We start from the raw sequence: 423 nt of genomic DNA on the forward strand, positions 1-423 counted from the left end.
TCTCTCCCGGGGGCCCCCGCCGCCGCCCCCTCGCACATGAAGATGTACGTGCAAAGGGCTCTGGTGCTGCTCTCCCTGCTGAGCTTCGCCACCGTGAGCCTCTCGCTGTCCTCCTGCACCACCTTGGACCTGGACCACATCAAGAAGAAGAGGGTGGAAGCCATCCGGGGGCAGATCCTGAGCAAGCTGCGGCTCACCAGCCCCCCGGAGACCGTGGGGCCGGCCCATGTGCCCTACCAGATCCTGGCCCTCTATAACAGCACCCGGGAGCTGCTGGAGGAGATGGAGGAGGAGAAGGAGGAGAGCTGCTCTCAGGACAACACCGAGTCCGAGTACTATGCCAAAGAGATCCATAAATTTGACATGATCCAGAGCCTCCCCGAGCACAGTAAGTGCGGGGCTCCCCCCGTGCCGGCCGGGGTG

The 423-nt window shown here is 63.8% G+C and overlaps 1 protein-coding gene across 1 annotated transcript in view; it reads left to right on the forward strand.

Annotated features, from left to right (window-relative positions):
* Positions 1-6: 6 nt before the first annotated feature.
* The window catches only part of TGFB3 (transforming growth factor beta 3), a 13541-nt gene continuing 13124 nt past the window's right edge, over positions 7-423 (forward strand). The window contains exon 1 of the mRNA XM_009646666.2: positions 7-388. Coding sequence (XP_009644961.1) covers positions 37-388 — 352 coding nt within the window. The 5' untranslated portion in view covers positions 7-36. The remainder of the gene's footprint in view (positions 389-423) is intronic.

Source organism: Egretta garzetta, unplaced genomic scaffold (assembly GCF_000687185.1).
Source record: "Egretta garzetta isolate BGI_Z169 unplaced genomic scaffold, ASM68718v1 scaffold79, whole genome shotgun sequence".
Taxonomy (NCBI): domain Eukaryota; kingdom Metazoa; phylum Chordata; class Aves; order Pelecaniformes; family Ardeidae; genus Egretta; species Egretta garzetta.